This window comes from Oncorhynchus kisutch, linkage group LG22 (genome assembly GCF_002021735.2).
Source record: "Oncorhynchus kisutch isolate 150728-3 linkage group LG22, Okis_V2, whole genome shotgun sequence".
NCBI lineage: Eukaryota > Metazoa > Chordata > Actinopteri > Salmoniformes > Salmonidae > Oncorhynchus > Oncorhynchus kisutch.
Window position 1 is genome coordinate 49,600,481 of NC_034195.2, and position 14,635 is coordinate 49,615,115.

The 14,635-nt window shown below is 46.2% G+C and overlaps 1 protein-coding gene across 3 annotated transcripts in view; it reads right to left on the reverse strand.

Moving 5' to 3' along the window:
* The window catches only part of LOC109867274 (ETS domain-containing protein Elk-3), a 16,015-nt gene extending 4,131 nt beyond the window's left edge, over positions 1–11,884 (reverse strand). The window contains exons 1-3 of one of the 3 annotated variants that reach the window (XM_031801275.1): positions 11,658–11,884; positions 2,906–3,114; positions 1,336–2,202 (exon numbers count right to left, since the gene is read on the reverse strand). In XM_031801275.1, coding sequence (XP_031657135.1) covers positions 1,336–2,202; positions 2,906–3,112 — 1,074 coding nt within the window. In that variant the 5' untranslated portion in view covers positions 3,113–3,114; positions 11,658–11,884. Of the gene's footprint in view, positions 1–1,335; positions 2,587–2,768; positions 3,115–11,657 lie in introns of those variants that run through there. The other 2 variants (XM_031801276.1, XM_031801278.1) reach the window with 2 other exon arrangements.
* Positions 11,885–14,635: the final 2,751 nt, after the last annotated feature.

Here is a 14,635-nt window from a genome sequence, read left to right on the forward strand (position 1 = left end):
AGAGAGAGAGAGAGAGAGAGAGAGCAGGGGGGCAGAGAGAGAGAGAGAGAGAGAGAGCAGGGGGCCAGAGAGAGAGAGCAGGGGGGCAGAGAGAGAGTGAGAGCAGGGGGGGCAGAGAGAGAGAGTGAGAGCAGGGGGGCAGAGAAAGAGAGAGAGCAGGGGGGCAGAGAGAGAGAGAGAGAGAGAGAGAGCGGGGGGGGCAGAGAGAGATGGAGAGTGGGAGGGCAGGGAGAGAGACAGCAGGTGAGGAGGTGGGGTGGAGAGGGGGGTAATTGTTGTTAAGGTTTCACTGTTGTGGAGGGACCCAGCCCTGCATGACTGGTCTGCCTGCCTTTCCCTTCATATTAATGGAATGATTGGAGCATATGGTATCACTTAGCCCCCCACCTCATACCCTCTCTCCCTCTCTCTCATACCATCTCATTCTCTCTCATACTCACTCTCTCTCTCCCTCATACCATCTCTTTCTCTCATACCCTCTCTCTCTCTCTCAAACCATCTCTCTCTACCATCTCTCTCTCTCTCATACTCACTCTCTCTGTCATACCATCTCTCTCATTCTCTCATACCCTCTCTCTCATACCATCTCTCTCTCTCATTCTCTCATACCCTCTTTCTCTCATACCATCTCTCTCTCTCTCATACCATCACTCTCTCTCTCATACCATCTCTCTCTCTTATACCATCTCTCTCTCCGTGACTAGGACAGGATATGTGTAAATCTCTTGCTTTTCCTCTGATCTTCCTTTGCACTGCTGTAAACAGTGTAAAAGCTGTACCACTGTCTGTCTTCTTTCTAATGATGGAAATGTGGTTCAGCGAAGCCTCATGGTTTTTTTTACATGTCAAAAAAACACACAAACTAAAATACACGCTGAGAAATCTGTAGTTGGATGTGATTTTTTTGAATACTGCTTGAGTTTGGATCGTGTGCTCCGTAACATTAGTACTGTAATAAGACCCATATCATCTAGAAGACTGGGTCCGATGTGGCTGAGCGGCCTGTGGCACGGCAGTGCCTTGCTGCTCTAGCTGGGCTTTGGGGACACTGACGTAATGGTCTGGAACTCTGGATAGACTCCAGCCCCCATCTCCCCGTAACCAGGCAGGCCTCAGTACAGTTAAGAAGGAAAGAAAAATCACTGCAACACTATTCTCTATTTTAGAGAAGATTAACTAGCATCACTCTGTCTTTTCCTAACATCAACCAACCTGATATGGAGTGGAATCAGTTTACCTGACTTCTTAATGTTGTAAATAGGGTTTATTAATGATGCTAGTGTTAAGTATTCACTGGGGCTGTATCATGTCAAGTAGTGGTATAGTTCACCATACCTGTGCAGTGAAGAAGGCGTGGGTGAGGGATCCGGACGGGAGGGAGGGGCTATTGAGGGCTATCGAGCCGATGTCACTTCCTGTCAAGAGCAGGGAGGGGGCGGAGATCTCTAGGGCTTTGGGCTTATTGGTTTTGGGTGGGAGTCTATGACAACTGTCTCCATGACTACTACCACCACTGGTCCTCTTCTCCGGAGGCTGCAGGGCCTGCTCTCTCTCTCTATGCCCAGAAGAGAGATTCAGAGGCTGGGCTCCCTGGTCTGAGTCCTCCTCCTCCTCTTCAGCCTCTGGGCTCCAGCCTCCTCGGCCTGGCCCTGGCTGGGGGTTATGGCTGTGGGGGGAGGAGGAGGGTGGGGAGTGGTGTTGGTGGTGGGTGTAATGGTGGAGAGAGGAGGGTTTGGATGGCCTGTGGGTGCTGAAGGATTGTGATGAAGGCTCAGGGTTGATGAGGGACAGTGAGGGTGGAGTACTCTCGGTGGTACCCGTCCCAAATCGGATGACTCCGGAGCGGGCCTCGTCCTGCTGTCTCTCCCTCAGGGCCCGGAGCAGCTCCTCTGGAGGAGAATGGAGGGTGTTGATGCTGAAGGAGGAGTAGAGGCCAGAGCCGAAGTACTTGTTATGACACGCAGCCTGCTGGGCCGCCGCAGCCGCCCCCAACGCCGCCCCCAGGGCCCTCCTCTGCTGCTGCTGTACCTCCTCTTCTTCCTCCTCCTCTACATCCAGGTCCTGGATGTCCTGGTCTTCGTGGAGCGTCACCAGACCGGAAGCCAAGCCAGTCTCTACTGCTGCTGGGTCCATCTTTAAGATTTCCGGGAACGAGACAAACTTGTAGACAAACTTCTGTCCGATCACCTTCTTGATAATGTTCTGGGGCAGATGGAACATTATTATGAGATTAGTGTGCAGGTTCAACCGAAAAATGTTTTTGTGAATTCCCTAATATTTTATTCATGGATGTAATTACACACAAAAGATTTATTACACATTTATGAGCTGATAAGAAGACAACATATATTTTCATATTCTATTGTCAATAAATAAAATAACTCTAAATTATCAATGTTGACGCAACCATTTTGATTTCAACATTTCATTCATAGAAAAATGAATTGCTACCAAAGCCATCTCAAATGATTACAAAATGTCTGAAATTCTACAGTGTGTGGGTATGTGATGCATCATCGTCTCTGGGCTATGCTGTTTGTTAGGTGAAACAAGAGGAAGTGGAACTATGTGCCAGTGGGGATCTTCCTGTTGAAAAAGAAGAACAACAAACAACATGAAGTTACCATGAAATGTCACATCGACCGAAATGCCAAATAAACAGTGCAGAGATAATTGTCCGTGGGAGTATTCTAATAGAGTATTCTAAGAGCTGTACCTTGAGTGAAGTAACATCAAAACCAAATGTCAAACAAACAAGAGGGCTGTACCTTGTCATAGTAGTATCTCAGGGCTCTGATCAGCTTGTCGTAGTTCATATTAGTCTCATTTATTTCTAGTAGTATGTCTGGGTGAGTACTTGTACGTTGTGGTAGTGTTTACTGTCTGTGTAGTATAAATGTAGTACCTTGTCATAGTAGTATCTCAGAGCTCTGCTCAGCTTGTCGTAGTTCATATTAGTCTTGTTCTTGCGGAGCCCCCACAGCTTGGCCACCTCCTCAGACTTGAGCAGTTTAAACTCCCCGTCGTTCGACGTCCAGCAGATCAGGTGCTTGTGGCTCTGGTCCAACAACAGCTGCAACAGGAACTGCCACAACGTGATGGCACTGTCCATACCTAGAGGGTCACAGGCCATTGATGGCATCAACATGGAATCAGTGCAGTGGTGTAAAGTACTTCAGTAAAAACAATTTAAAGTATCCCTGGTCATCCCTACTGCCTCTGATCTGGAGGACTCACTAAACAGAGAACATCCTGGTCATCCCTACTGCCTCTGATCTGGAGGACTCACTAAACAGAGAACATCCTGGTCATCCCTACTGCCTCTGATCTGTCAGATTCACTAAACAGAGAACATCCCTGGTCATCCCTACTGCCTCTGATCTGGAGGACTCACTAAACAGAGAACATCCCTGGTCGTCCCTACTGCCTCTGATCTGGAGGACTCACTAAACAGAGAACATCCCTGGTCGTCCCTACTGCCTCTGATCTGGAGGACTCACTAAACAGAGAACATCCTGGTCATCCCTACTGCCTCTGATCTGGAGGACTCACTAAACAGAGAACATCCTGGTCATCCCTACTGCCTCTGATCTGGAGGACTCACTAAACAGAGAACATCCCTACTGCCTCTGATCTGGAGGACTCACTAAACAGAGAACATCCTGGTCATCCCTACTGCCTCTGATCTGGAGGACTCACTAAACAGAGAACATCCTGGTCATCCCTACTGCCTCTGATCTGGAGGACTGACTAAACAGAGAACATCCCTACTGCCTCTGATCTGGAGGACTCACTAAACAGAGAACATCCTGGTCATCCCTACTGCCTCTGATCTGGAGGACTCACTAAACAGAGAACATCCTGGTCATCCCTACTGCCTCTGATCTGGAGGACTCACTAAACAGAGAACATCCTGGTCATCCCTACTGCCTCTGATCTGTCAGATTCACTAAACAGAGAACATCCTGGTCATCCCTACTGCCTCTGATCTGTCAGATTCACTAAACAGAGAACATCCTGGTCATCCCTACTGCCTCTGATCTGGAGGACTCACTAAACAGAGAACATCCTGGTCATCCCTACTGCCTCTGATCTGGAGGACTCACTAAACAGAGAACATCCTGGTCATCCCTACTGCCTCTGATCTGGAGGACTCACTAAACAGAGAACATCCTGGTCATCCCTACTGCCTCTGATCTGGAGGACTCACTAAACAGAGAACATCCTGGTCATCCCTACTGCCTCTGATCTGTCAGATTCACTAAACAGAGAACATCCTGGTCATCCCTACTGCCTCTGATCTGTCAGACTCACTAAACAGAGAACATCCTGGTCATCCCTACTGCCTCTGATCTGTCAGATTCACTAAACAGAGAACATCCTGGTCATCCCTACTGCCTCTGATCTGTCAGATTCACTAAACAGAGAACATCCATGGTCATCTCTACTGCCTCTGATCTGTCAGATTCACTAAACAGAGAACATCCCTGGTCATCCCTACTGCCTCTGATCTGTCAGATTCACTAAACAGAGAACATCCTGGTCATCCCTACTGCCTCTGATCTGTCAGATTCACTATACAGAGAACATCCATGGTCATCCCTACTGCCTCTGATCTGGAGGACTCACTAAACAGAGAACATCCCTGGTCATCCCTACTGCCTCTGATCTGGAGGACTCACTAAACAGAGAACATCCTGGTCATCCCTACTGCCTCTGATCTGGAGGACTCACTAAACAGAGAACATCCTGGTCATCCCTACTGCCTCTGATCTGGAGGACTCACTAAACAGAGAACATCCTGGTCATCCCTACTGCCTCTGATCTGGAGGACTCACTAAACAGAGAACATCCTGGTCATCCCTACTGCCTCTGATCTGTCAGACTCACTAAACAGAGAACATCCTGGTCATCCCTACTGCCTCTGATCTGGTGGACTCACTAAACAGAGAACATCCTGGTCATCCCTACTGCCTCTGATCTGGCGGACTCACTAAACAGAGAACATCCTGGTCATCCCTACTGCCTCTGATCTGGAGGACTCACTAAACAGAGAACATCCTGGTCATCCCTACTGCCTCTGATCTGGAGGACTCACTAAACAGAGAACATCCTGGTCATCCCTACTGCCTCTGATCTGTCAGACTCACTAAACAGAGAACATCCTGGTCATCCCTACTGCCTCTGATCTGGTGGACTCACTAAACAGAGAACATCCTGGTCATCCCTACTGCCTCTGATCTGGCGGACTCACTAAACAGAGAACATCCTGGTCATCCCTACTGCCTCTGATCTGTCAGATTCACTAAACAGAGAACATCCATGGTCATCCCTACTGCCTCTGATCTGTCAGACTCACTAAACAGAGAACATCCCTGGTCATCCCTACTGCCTCTGATCTGGAGGACTCACTAAACAGAGAACATCCCTGGTCATCCCTACTGCCTCTGATCTGGAGGACTCACTAAACAGAGAACATCCATGGTCATCCCTACTGCCTCTGATCTGGAGGACTCACTAAACAGAGAACATCCCTGGTCATCCCTACTGCCTCTGATCTGTCAGATTCACTAAACAGAGAACATCCATGGTCATCCCTACTGCCTCTGATCTGTCAGATTCACTAAACAGAGAACATCCCTGGTCACCCCTACTGCCTCTGATCTGGAGGACTCACTAAACAGAGAACATCCTGGTCATCCCTACTGCCTCTGATCTGGAGGACTCACTAAACAGAGAACATCCTGGTCATCCCTACTGCCTCTGATCTGGAGGACTCACTAAACAGAGAACATCCCTACTGCCTCTGATCTGGAGGACTCACTAAACACAAACGTTTTGTTTATAAATGATGTCTGGGTTTGCCGCTGGCTATCTGTAAATAACATTTAAAAAAACAGAGCTATTCCATTTACTTTTAATACTTAAGTATATTTAAAATCAAATACTTTAAACAATTTTTACTCAAGTAGTGTTTTACTGGGTGACTCACTTTTACAATAGTTATTTTTTTATTATCTTTACTTTGACTCAAGTGTGAAAATTGGGTACTTTTTCCACCACTGAACCAGGGTTGTTCTGTCCAGGAGCAGGCCTGGAGGATGGAGAACAGGCCAGCCACCGGAGTGTGGCCCTGGGCTGTTCCTAGCCTGTTGCCTTTGTAGCCTGGTGTCTACTTACAATAGACAATGTGCCTGTGTAGCATGGTGTCTACTTACAATAGGCAATGTGCTTGTGTAGCCTGGTGTCTACTTACAATAGACAATGTGCCTGTGTAGCATGGTGTCTACTTACAATAGACAATGTGCCTGTGTAGCGTGGTGTCTACTTACAATAGACAATGTGCCTGTGTAGCATGGTGTCTACTTACAATAGACAATGTGCCTGTGTAGCATGGTGTCTACTTACAATAGACAATGTGCCTGTGTAGCATGGTGTCTACTTACAATAGACAATGTGCCTGTGTAGTGTGGTGTATACTTACAATAGACAATGTGCCTGTGTAGCATGGTGTCTACTTACAATAGACAATGTGCCTGTGTAGCATGGTGTCTACTTACAATAGACAATGTGCCTGTGTAGCATGGTGTCTACTTACAATGTGCCTGTGTAGCCTGGTGTCTACTTACAACAGACAATGTTTCTATAATGGATCAATCCAAATGTATTGTATACTTAGTACACCACTGTAGTAGCCTACACTGTGACGTGTGAAGACAAGTCAGTGTGAAATAGAAGCGTGCAGACTAGTGTGTGTAATGTAAAGTAACAGAGGAGATGGTTGAAAAAGTAGGACCCACAGCTCAAGCCAGACGTACGCTGGATTCCAACCTGGCTGAGGCTACAGGAACTATGCTGCGGTCCAACCTGGCTGAGGCTACAGGAAGTATGCTGCGGTCCAACCTGGCTGAGGTTACAGGAAGTATGCTGGGTTCCAACCTGGCTGAGGCTACAGGAACTATGCTGGGTTCCAACCTGGCTGAGGCTACAGGAACTATGCTGCGGTCCAACCTGGCTGAGGCTACAGGAAGTATGCTGGGTTCCAACCTGGCTGAGGCTACAGGAACTATGCTGCGGTCCAACCTGGCTGAGGCTACAGGAAGTATGCTGGGTTCCAACCTGGCTGAGGCTACAGGAACTATGCTGCGGTCCAACCTGGCTGAGGCTACAGGAAGTATGCTGGGTTCCAACCTGGCTGAGGCTACAGGAAGTATGCCAAGGACCAACCTGGCTGAGGCTACAGGAACTTTGCTGGGTTCCAACCTGGCTGAGGCTACAGGAACTATGCTGGGTTCCAACCTGGCTGAGGCTACAGGAACTATGCTGCGGTCCAACCTGGCTGAGGCTACAGGAAGTATGCTGGGTTCCAACCTGGCTGAGGCTACAGGAACTATGCTGGGTTCCAACCTGGCTGAGGCTACAGGAAGTATGCTGCGGTCCAACCTGGCTGAGGCTACAGGAAGTATGCTGGGTTCCAACCTGGCTGAGGCTACAGGAACTATGCTGGGTTCCAACCTGGCTGAGGCTACAGGAACTATGCTGCGGTCCAACCTGGCTGAGGCTACAGGAAGTATGCTGGGTTCCAACCTGGCTGAGGCTACAGGAACTATGCTGCGGTCCAACCTGGCTGAGGCTACAGGAAGTATGCTGGGTTCCAACCTGGCTGAGGCTACAGGAAGTATGCCAAGGACCAACCTGGCTGAGGCTACAGGAACTTTGCTGGGTTCCAACCTGGCTGAGGCTACAGGAACTATGCTGGGTTCCAACCTGGCTGAGGCTACAGGAACTATGCTGCGGTCCAACCTGGCTGAGGCTACAGGAACTATGCTGGGTTCCAACCTGGCTGAGGCTACAGGAAGTATGCTGCGGTCCAACCTGGCTGAGGCTACAGGAAGTATGCTGGGTTCCAACCTGGCTGAGGCTACAGGAAGTATGCTGGGTTCCAACCTGGCTGAGGCTACAGGAAGTATGCTGGGTTCCAACCTGGCTGAGGCTACAGGAACTATGCTGGGTTCCAACCTGGCTGAGGCTACAGGAACTATGCTGGGTTCCAACCTGGCTGAGGCTACAGGAACTATGCTGGGTTCCAACCTGGCTGAGGCTACAGGAACTATGCTGGGTTCCAACCTGGCTGAGGCTACAGGAAGTATGCTACGGTCCAACCTGGCTGAGGCTACAGGAAGTATGACGGGCTGAGAGAGAGAGAGAGAGAGAGGGGGGGGGAGACTAGGAGGAGCGACCAGGGTGGGTTTTGTATTTTAATGGAGGAATGTGCAGTCCTATGAGTTCCTGTCCGCCTGGTTAATCACAGTCTACATACTAGCACACAGGCTGACTAGTCTTGTCTGAAGTAGTGCACTTCATAGGGAATAGTCTTGTCTGAAGTAGTGCACTTCTAAGGGAATAGTCTTGTCTGAAGTAGTGCACTTCATGGGGAATAGTCTTGTCTGAAGTAGTGCACTTCATGGGGAATAGTCTTGTCTGAAGTAGTGCACTTCATGGGGAATAGTCTTGTCTGAAGTAGTGCACTTCATAGGGAATAGTCTTGTCTGAAGTAGTGCACTTCATAGGGAATAGTCTTGTCTGAAGTAGTGCACTTCATAGGGAATAGTCTTGTCTGAAGTAGTGCAATTCATGTGGACTAGTCTTGTCTGAAGTAGTGCACTTCATGGGGACTAGTCTTGTCTGAAGTAGTGCACTTCATGGGGACTAGTCTTGTCTGAAGTAGTGCACTTCATGGGGACTAGTCTTGTCTGAAGTAGTGCACTTCATGGGGACTAGTCTTGGAAGCTGTTCTCTGGCTCTGGTTTAATACGAGGCACTCGGACAAACTCAATGATCGGTGTTCTGATGAGGAAAGTCAAATATTATTGACCCTGATTAATGAATACATTATCAAACCTACACACACATGCACCCACACGTACGTACGCGCACACACACACACACACACATACGTACACACACGTACAGACACACACTTACGTAGTACACACACACACTTACGTAGTACACACACACACATATGCACAAACATACTCACATATCGTCAGAACACATTTCCGGCACAAACTGTCCCTAGAGTTATCTATCTGTTTTGTCAAACCACAAAACTGTCAGAGTCAGGACTTCCTCCTATTCTACTGTCAAGGACACATTAGTAGAGAGAGGGGGGGATCCAACACTATGGGTCGCATTTCCCCAATCCTGTTCCACTTCCAACTCACTGCCTGCCTGGGTCATGAGATCAAGTCAAACTGTCCCTCTCACACTCCACCCCTTGGACATATACTGGGACAAAAACAAATGACTGTTTTGAGAGGGAATTCTATGTTAAGGGTTCCTAGTGGCCAGAGGACTTTAATGCAGAGAAACTTAAATCAGCTTATCCTCATTTCAATCAGCATGTTAAATGTGCAACCAGAGGGGGAAAAAATTCTACCTTTACTTCACACACAGAGACGTGTAGAAAGCCCTCCCTCACCCTCCATTTAGCAAATCTGACCATAATTCTATCCTCCTGATTCCTGCTTACAAGCAAAAATTAAAGCAGGAAGCACCAGTGACTCGGTCTATAAAAAAGTGCTCAGAAGAAGCAGATGCTAAACTACAGGACTGGAATATGTTCCGGGATTCTTCCCGGAAGAATCAAGGACGTTGTCCCCACAGTGACTGTACGTACATACCCCAACCAGAAACCATGGGTTACAGGCAGCATTTACACTGAGTTAAGCCCGGAAGCTGCACTCCGACCATCAAACAGGCAAGCGTCAATACAGGACTAAGAGTCGAATCATACTACACCGGCTCTATTACAGACTACAAAGGGAAGCACAGCCAAGAGCTGCCCAGTGACAAAAGTCAACCAGACAAGTTAAATTACTTCTCTGCTCGCTTCAAGGCAAGTAACCCTGAAACATGCATGAGAGCATCAGCTGTTCCGGACCACTGTGTGATCACGCTCTCCGCAGCCGATGTGAGTAAGACCTTGAAAAAGGTTAACATTCACAAGGCCGCAGGGCCAGATGGATTAAAAACCTATTCCCCCTCAGGAGACTGAAAAGATTTGGCATGGGTCCTCAGATCCTCAAAAGGTTTTACAGCTGCACCATTGAGAGCATCCTGACGGGTTGCATCACTCCCTAATATGGCAACTGCTTGGCCTCTGACCGCAAGGCACTACTAGTGCGAACGGCCCAGTACATCACCGGGGCCAAGCTTCTTGACATCCAGGTCCTTTATACCAGTCGGTGTCAGAGGATGACCCTAAAAATTGTCAAAGACTCCAGCCACCCTAGTCATAGACTGTTCTCTCTGCTGGCGCACGGCAAGCGCAACCAGAGCGCCAAGTCTAGGTCCAAGAGGCTTCTAAACAGCTTCTACCCCCAAGCCATAAGACTCCTGAACAGCTAATCAAACTACCAGACTATTTGCATTTCCCCCCCTTCCCCTTCTACACTGCTGGCACTCTGTTATCATCTATGCATAGTCACTTTAATGTAACCTACATGTACATATTACCTCAATTACCTCGACACTGGGGCCCCCTCACATTGACTCTATACCGGTACCCCCTGTATATAGCCTCGCTATTGTTACTTACTGCTGCTCTTTAATTACTTGTTATTCTTATCTCTTACTTTTTTTAAAGGTATTATCTCATAACTGTATTGTTGGTTAAGGGCTTGTAAAAGTAAGAATTTCACCTGTTGTATTCGGCGCATGTGACAAATAAAATTTGATTTGATTTAATTAAGTTCAACTTTCCACTTCACCTCAGCAATCATTTAAACACAGTTTTGTGCAAAAACATTTGTCACCTTTTGTAATATGAACCATGATCTTCCTGGTTATTCAGAGTTCACACAAAGCCATCCAGTGTTTTGGGGAATGGAAACTCCTAATGTGATTTAGGTGCTGTGTGTGGAGACAACTTAACCATGACTAAATCTGCTCTCTTCCTGTTCACATTGACAGTCTGTCGCTGGCTGGGAAATCCAACCACCGATTGCGAGTGAACCCCATAGTCGTTACATACGGCCAGCTTCAGAAAGCCCAAGCGGTGTTTTGAGTTGAATCTAGTTTGTTCTGTATAAAACCCATCTTCTTTTTTATGATCTATTAAACCTAACTGTCTGTCTCGTTCTCTTACTTTTGAATAGAATAGTATGACTGAAACATAATTCACACGGGAGATTATACAGAGTTGAAATAGACAGACTCCAATACTGTCTATTTATTTTTCTGTCTCACTGACACAGTTTGAAGATGTTTTCTCTACCAGACAGATGCAAACCGGAAGCTCGTAGAAATGTTGTGTAGTCAACTGCAGACCAGACAAACTAGAGACTCTCTTGCTGAAAGATCCTATTCTATTCCTCTGTTATCACTGAGTTTACAGTAAAACATGTGAACAAACAGCAACAATACATATAGCTTTATGTCTGTTGAACTTTGGTTACTAGAAACTAGACTAGAAACAAAACAACCTGTCCACCTGTGGCCTACTCACACATATAATCTACAATAACTGAGATCGGTTTACCTAATTCATCAACCTACCTTTCAAAATCCATGTTGACTTTTCACTATCAAAGAAACAATGAAAAACCATAATAACTTAACATGAAAACACATTCACTTGTTTTCACATTTACCTGCGATCTCTTGTTTGCCTTTCCTTCCACTCCTTGAAAATGTTTATGATGAAATGTGTATGACCCCTTGTTTTTCCATGCTGACTGACTGCCGTCTAGCTAGGCTACACGGCTCTGCTGGACTGAAATAGGATCCTGGCTTCTTTTTCTCTTTCTGAGCAGGAAGTTGAGCAGGCAGACAGAGAGCCGGCTGGCTTCCTCTTCCCTACGATTCCCCAGGCGTTTTGCCGTCTATGTAAGCACGCAGTTCCTCCTCTCTCTTTCTCTCTCCCCCTCTCCCTCTCTCTCTCTCTCTCTCAACTTACTCAACTTACTCAACAGTTAAGCTGACATCAAATAAAATACAATTGTATTTGCCACATGTTTCGTAAACAACAAGTGTAGACTAACAGTAGCTATGTTTCCATTAAGTTCAGTTATTTTTCTGTGGACATTTAGAAAGTTCGGATAGAAAAATGTGTTTCCATTAAACTAAAACGGCTGTAAAAAACTAAAAGTGTCCTATAAAAATGTAGTGGTTGAGGTGTTTGCATTACCCATTTAGACAAATTACACATGAATCATTTGGCCAACCTGTATGCCCTCCCATCGATCTATTTCATGTCTTAGGTATACATAGTTGCAGGAAGTAGGGGTGCTGAGGGTGCTGCAGCACACCCTGAAAAATCGGAATAAAAAATATATATTAAGAAAATTCAAATTTTCACAAAAGTGGTGCACAGAGCCTTTAATAGTTCTGTATTAGTGTATCATATAGCAGGCTGCAGCACCAGCATGGACAGAAAGATTTGTACGTGGTGACATGTGCCCTGCGTAACTTCAAAAATGATTCTGCAATCATCATTCATAAAAATAAAATAAAAACATTTACCACATCATTTGTCGCATTAAATAAAGTTTTTTAAAAAAGGGGTCAATGCAGATAGTCCGGGTGAGCTTAAATATTTAACTAACTATTTTGCAATCTTATGGCTTTGGGGCAGAAGCTGTTCAGTGTCCTAATGGGTCCAGATTTGGTGCGTCTGTACTGCTTGCCAAGTCAATGACTTGGGTGACTGGGGTGTTTTTAGGGCCTTCCTCTGGCACCGCCTGGTATAGAGGTTCTTGATGGCAGGGAGCTCGGCCTCAGTGATGTACATAGTCATAGAACATACAGTATAAAACATAGAACATACAGTATAGAGCATAGAACATACAACACAGAACATACAGTATAGAGCATAGTCATGGCTTATTCTGAGAGAGAGGGAGAGAGAGAGAGAGATTTAGCCAAAATAGGATAGTATCTAGTGAATAGATATTCTAGGTAACTCTTTACATAGTCCAGTTTAATTATATTTACATTGATATCAAAGGGGACACTAAAAGGCATTGTCCACTGCTCAAGGTTGTGTGCACTATGGTGTGTCATTATTGGGGCCAGGTACATTGATTTTGGAACTAGCCTAGACCAGAGTGCGTACATGAGGTCAAATATCAATTTGACCTCTGTGCCAAACATCGATTTGAATACGGTGAAAGTAAACCTATTGAACACGAGAGCCAACTTTTGACAAGGTATTTATTTAGATATCAAACAAATCAAATGTTATTGGTCACTGCAGGGGGGCGGAAGGGTAGCCTAGTGGTTAGAGTGTTGGACTAGTAACCGGAAGGTTGCAAGTTTGCAAGTTCAAACCCCCGAGCTGACAAGGTACAAAACTGTCGTTCTGCCCTTGAACAAGGCAGTTAACCCACTGTTCCTAGGCCGTCATTGAAAATAAGAATTTGTTCTTAACTGACTTACCTAGTTAAATAAAGGTCAAATAAAAAATAAACATACACATGTTTAGCACATGTTATTGGGGGTGTAGCGAAATGCTTCTGTTGCCACTAAGTTGCAACAAAGTTGGAAGCACAGAATCGTTTACTGGTAAATGAGGTTTGGAGTCAGATATAACAAATTGCAGGCTACTTTTCACAAACCTATGTGTAAATAACTGGAATAGGAATGAGATAATACAGCCAGGATATGTTAATTTAAATCTAGCAAGGATATATTCATTTAAGAACATGATTTAAAAATCAATCGGTGTCATTTAGGCACAAAAGAGAAAAATGGCTGAAATGCCTACAATTTCAATTGGCCTGTTGATAAAATGAACATGGTGGTTTTGTTATTACTCATATCCCTTAGTATTGACAGCACCATCCCACTGGGCACACACTGATTGAATCAATGTTGTTTATGAAGTTGAACCAACATGGAATAGACGATGAAATGACATCGGTGCCCAATGAGGTACACTGCATGACCAAAAGTATGTGGATACCTGCTCGTCGCACATCTCATTCCAAAATCATGGGCATTAATATGGAGTTGGTCCCCCCTTTGCTGCTATAACAGCCTTCAGTCTTCTGGGAAGGCTTTCCACTAGATGTCGGAACATTGCTGCGGGAACTTGTTTCCATTTAGCCACAAGAGCATTAGTGAGGTCAGGTACTGATGTTGGGTGATTAGGCTTGGCTCGAAGTCAGCATTCCAATTTATCCCAAAGGTGTTCGATGGGGTTGAGGTCAGGGCTCTGTGCAGGCCCGTCAAGTTCTTCAATACCGATCTCAACAAATAATTTCTGTATGGACCTTGCTTTGTGCATGGGGGCATTGTCATGCTGAAACAGGAAAGGGCCGTCCCAAACTGGTGCCACAAAGTTGGAAGCACAGAATCGTCTAGAACATCATTGTATTCTGTAGTGTTAATATTTCCCTTCACTGGAACTAAGGGGCCTGAACCATGAAAAACAGCTCCAGACCATTATGCCTCCTCCACCAAGCTGGCACTATGCATTCCGACAGGTCGTGTTCTCCAGGCACCCGCCAAACCACCCGCCAGATGGTGAAGCATGATTCATCATTCCAGAGACGAGTTTCCACTGCTCCAGAGTCCTTTGTCGGCGATCTTTACACCACTCCAGCCAACACTTGGCATTGCGCATGGT